General features: G+C 48.2%; 1 protein-coding gene across 1 annotated transcript; it reads left to right on the top strand.

Annotated features, from left to right (window-relative positions):
* The first annotated feature begins 1,019 nt into the window (after window positions 1-1,019).
* Window positions 1,020-1,907, top strand: LOC124684002 (auxin-responsive protein SAUR32-like). The gene has a single exon (XM_047218412.1). It carries the CDS (start codon window positions 1,190-1,192, stop codon window positions 1,610-1,612), a length of 423 nt encoding a protein of 140 aa, XP_047074368.1. The 5' UTR covers window positions 1,020-1,189; the 3' UTR covers window positions 1,613-1,907.
* Window positions 1,908-4,167: the final 2,260 nt, after the last annotated feature.

Here is a 4,167-nt window from a genome sequence, read left to right as displayed (position 1 = left end):
GAATGTCTCGCGGAAAGAATTGCACGAGTGAGAATATATCCGCTATATGTAGTCGGCAAAGTCATAGTGTATTTTCTACACATGCATAATTTATATTGATTTTTCAGATGATTTTGGCCGTCCTACATAGTTGATGCCACATACATCGGCAATATTAGTATTGCGATGGTTAAGAAAATTATTTGACCAACTGTTAGTCCGTTATTACGATACAAAAGACTGTATATGGTACAAATTTACAATCACAACTAAATAATTTTGCTTCAATAGCATCGGTGTGATATCACAATAAGTAGTATTTTTTAGGAAAACAGCAGGAGTCTACTGCGACCGTCGAACATCCGTAGTTTTTTTTTCTAGAGGGCATAGTCTGTTAGCATTGTCGCCCACAACCGGCCGGGCTAGAACGACCTGCCCCCCGGGGTTTAGTGCCCACCGATCAAACCTCTACTCTACTCTCTCTAGCTAGCATCACCAACTGAAATGTTAAGAGACTATGCGACACACGGCACACATCTTCCTCAATCCTCACACGCACAGAAAAAAGACTACACGGCATTACAGCAGCTGCGACTCTACTCTACAGTGGGCTATACCGAGAGGGATCAGATGCCCACACTCTGTACCCAAAAGATCGACACGCATATGCATTACTACCGCAGAGACATGTAGCAAATTAAAGGAAAATAAACAGCTCCGTCGGTGGAGATCGCAAATTAAGCAAGAAAATAAACAGATTCTACAAAGATTAGGAAATCGGCACGAAACAGGAAATAAAAACATGGCCGAATAAACGTACGGAATTGATTGCTTGATACTACCCGGGATTATTTTCTTCCAGATACTTTGCTGTGCCCCATTTATGGCTAAAGATTTAGTAGATATACACGAAAAATAAATAGAAAGGAGAATCGCAGATGGCAACAAACGGCAGCAGCCCGCTCCTCCGGCCTCATATACACGCGCGCCTCGCGCCCCGCCTCCCGCAGTCGCACACCCAGAGCAGCACAGGCGCCGTAGCCGAGCGAGAGAGAAGAAGAACCCCAGGCAGCAGACCTCCAACCCTAGCCACCCATCTCCTCTCCACCATGCAGCGCCCGCCGTATCGCCGCCGCTCGCTGTGACGCCGTACGTCGTCGCCGTCGAACGAACGTTAGCCTAGCGTTTTCTTGGACAGGAAAGATCATACATGGGCGTGCACCTGCTGAGGAAGCAGCACTCGTCCGCGGCGGCGTCGGGGGGCGGTTCGACCGGGAGCGGCACGATGCCGCCCAAGGGGTGCATGGCGGTGCGCGTAGTGGGGCCGGTGGGCGGCGGCGCCGCCGAGGAGGAGGAGCGCTTCGTGGTGCCGGTCGGGTACCTGAAGCACCCGCTCTTCGTCGGCCTGCTCAAGGAGGCCGAGGAGGAGTACGGCTTCCAGCAGCAGGGCGCCATCACCATCCCCTGCGGCGTCGAAAACTTCCGCCGCGTCCAGAGCCTCATCGACCACCGCCAGAAGACTGGCGGCGGCGGCAGCAGCCGCGGCCTCGTCTCCGGCGGACACCACCACCACAACCATGGCTCCTCCTCGGGCCACCTCCCCTTCCACATCGCCGCCTGCTTCAGGGCGTGAGCGTGTGATCAATCGATCGATGTGGATTTAGATCTTGGTTCTTGCCTCCAAGTTAGCTTTGTCGCCTCTTCTTCTTGTTCGTTGTTTCAGGTCTTTGTTATTAGAGTATAGACATGGTGTTAAATGATCGAAGGATCATCAAGGCCTGGTTGGGTTGTAGCGTTTGGATCTTCATGCTGCAAAGAATTGAAGCATCTTTAGGATTTGTTCTTGTCTTGGGTTCATGATGATGATGATGATGAAAATTGAAGATATTTCCGCGCTTAGATCAATTAACAAGCAGATGATGCTCTCTTTCTTCCTCTTTTTGGTGAATTCCTCGTTCCTTTCCTTTTGTGAATTGCTTTTCCTTTCCAGATTGTGTGGTTGGTAGTATTCTCTTTCAAGCAAAGAATCGTTCTTTTGGGGTGCTGTTCATCAGGGATCCATACGCACACGTAGGGATGAAGAATTAACAAAGAAACTTAATCTTAAAAATATCATATTAAGTGGTTTACAAGCGAGTGCTCCAAGTTTTGACACAACTAACACGGAAGACAAGCAAAGTTGAAAGCTAGCAAAGGCTCTCTTCTCTTTTCTTTCTTTATTTAATTTGGGAGTATTTGTTTTGTCCCGTCTACTGTCTGTCTCCTACCTTAAGTTCCCCCAATCAAGCAAGGGATTAGTGCCGGCTGTTAGTGCTACTATATGTACATATATACTGACATAATCATCATTATTCTGTAGAACCTACTACTGCTCCACTGACCAACAAAGTGTAGGCCACCCATTTGTGCATGTCCATCTTTAAACGAACTATTAAGATGCAAGGTTGATTTCATCTTTTCGGGAATTGGGACACCTGTGCAAGCCTGCAACCGTTCAGGCCTTCAGGGCGGCGCCGTTGTTGAAACGATGGACGGAATGAGACAAAACTTCTTAGGACACAAGGACACCAGGCAGTACGAGAAAGCAAGGTCTGACTGACCACGCATGCAGATAGACTGGCTTAGCTACTTATGTTTTCTTAGTGTTTTTCTTTGAAGCCTGTCATTCTTGGTGTAACCCCCTTGATGGATAAAAACGATGCCCCAAGATTGATAGTCACCGAAGGAAAAAAGAAATATTAAAAAATCTAACAGGTGAATGAGTCCTACTCCGGTGCTCCCCCCTAACACAAGTTGAGACGTTATATTCATTTTTGTTTTTGTTTTTTAACCTTAGGCCCGCTGACCCATATCCAGCCCATGTATGCCTATCTGTATACATACGTATTTTCGTTCCTGATTTGGTGGGGAAATTGGTGGGGCGACGTACGCGGAGACGTCTACAACCCTTTTATATGTCCTGCCTATTCGGTACACCCACGTCACCGTAGTAGTACACTATACTTACAGAAAATAATCGTACAAGATAACGCGGGCCATACGGACCTCTAGAGAGTCGTACGTATATATCAGTTTTTTAAATTTTACAATCATGACCCCTTACGATGGCGTATTGAAAGATCTCATCCATTATTGTTTTTGACGCAGGCTGATATTTGCCAAGGGGGGAGCACCGGAGTAGAAGTGCAGGTGAATGTTTGTTCTCTTGTACTAGGAATTAAGTGAACCCTCCCTCTTTGATCAGTCCAAAGATTGATGAAGAGGAGGGGGCAATGCAGAAGGACGAGCAAAGCGAAGGAAGCAACACGAGCAGGACCAGCAATCAAGGGGAGGTTCAGAGTGGGGAAGGAAGCCCTAAGAATGAGTACACCCTCGAATTTTCATTCAGTGACCGGAAGGCAATACCAACGTTCCCCTTGCCTCGACGTACGGCGCTATGGATGGCATGACGTAGAGGTGCTGGCGATAGATCTGACAATGAAGCGGGGGTGGGGGTGGGGGTGGTTCGTTGGTGGATCCAATGATAGATGCAGACCTGTCGGCGGCAAGACCGGTCAACGTGAAGGGTACGAGGAAACAAAACAACAAAAGATTTAAAGAGGAGGAAGCGGGTCAGGTTTGGTGTGCCCGACATTTATGAGAATTCGTACTATATGTATTTACATGTTTGACAGACAGTTGGATATAAGTCAGAAAACGCGACACACATAGCATGTGCCACACCCAACAAATACTTGAGTGACTATTTTTGGCAACTATAAGCGAGAAATTCAAAGTAGAAGAAACTAGTAATGTACAGCACAGATAGTTGGGTCTTGCCTGTCCGTCAGTAATCTATATTCAAACCATTTTTTTTGCAACGTGTTTCCGGTAAAGGAACTGCTTAGGGCTTGGGTGACCGAGAATCAACTATCTTGCTATCGACGACGCCACACCACATGCCCACACTTTCTTCTCCCCTTCCTTCGGCAAGCCCCCGCATACACCGACAGCCTAACCACCGTCCTCCCCACCCGTGGCAGGCACTGCACACTTCCGTGGCGCCTCACACATCGTCCTGCCCCAAGCTCTGCCTCCGCTGGTCTACCGCCGTCCCCATCCTTCCCTCTATGTCCGGTGAGAATCCTCGTCTTTTCCAGCGCAACATATCCCCACCCCCTAGCTAAGTTGAGTGCTCGCCTCTGGCTC

The sequence above is a fragment of the Lolium rigidum genome, chromosome 1 (assembly GCF_022539505.1).
Source record: "Lolium rigidum isolate FL_2022 chromosome 1, APGP_CSIRO_Lrig_0.1, whole genome shotgun sequence".
NCBI classification, from domain to species: domain Eukaryota; kingdom Viridiplantae; phylum Streptophyta; class Magnoliopsida; order Poales; family Poaceae; genus Lolium; species Lolium rigidum.
Note: the sequence above shows the minus strand (reverse complement) of the source record. Positions and strands in the feature narration are given on the sequence as shown.

Excerpts from the sequence above, each read along its gene's own strand:
- LOC124684002 (XM_047218412.1), top strand. The coding sequence starts at position 1,190 with ATGGGCGTGCACCTGCTGAGGAAGCAGCACTCGTCCGCGGCGGCGTCG.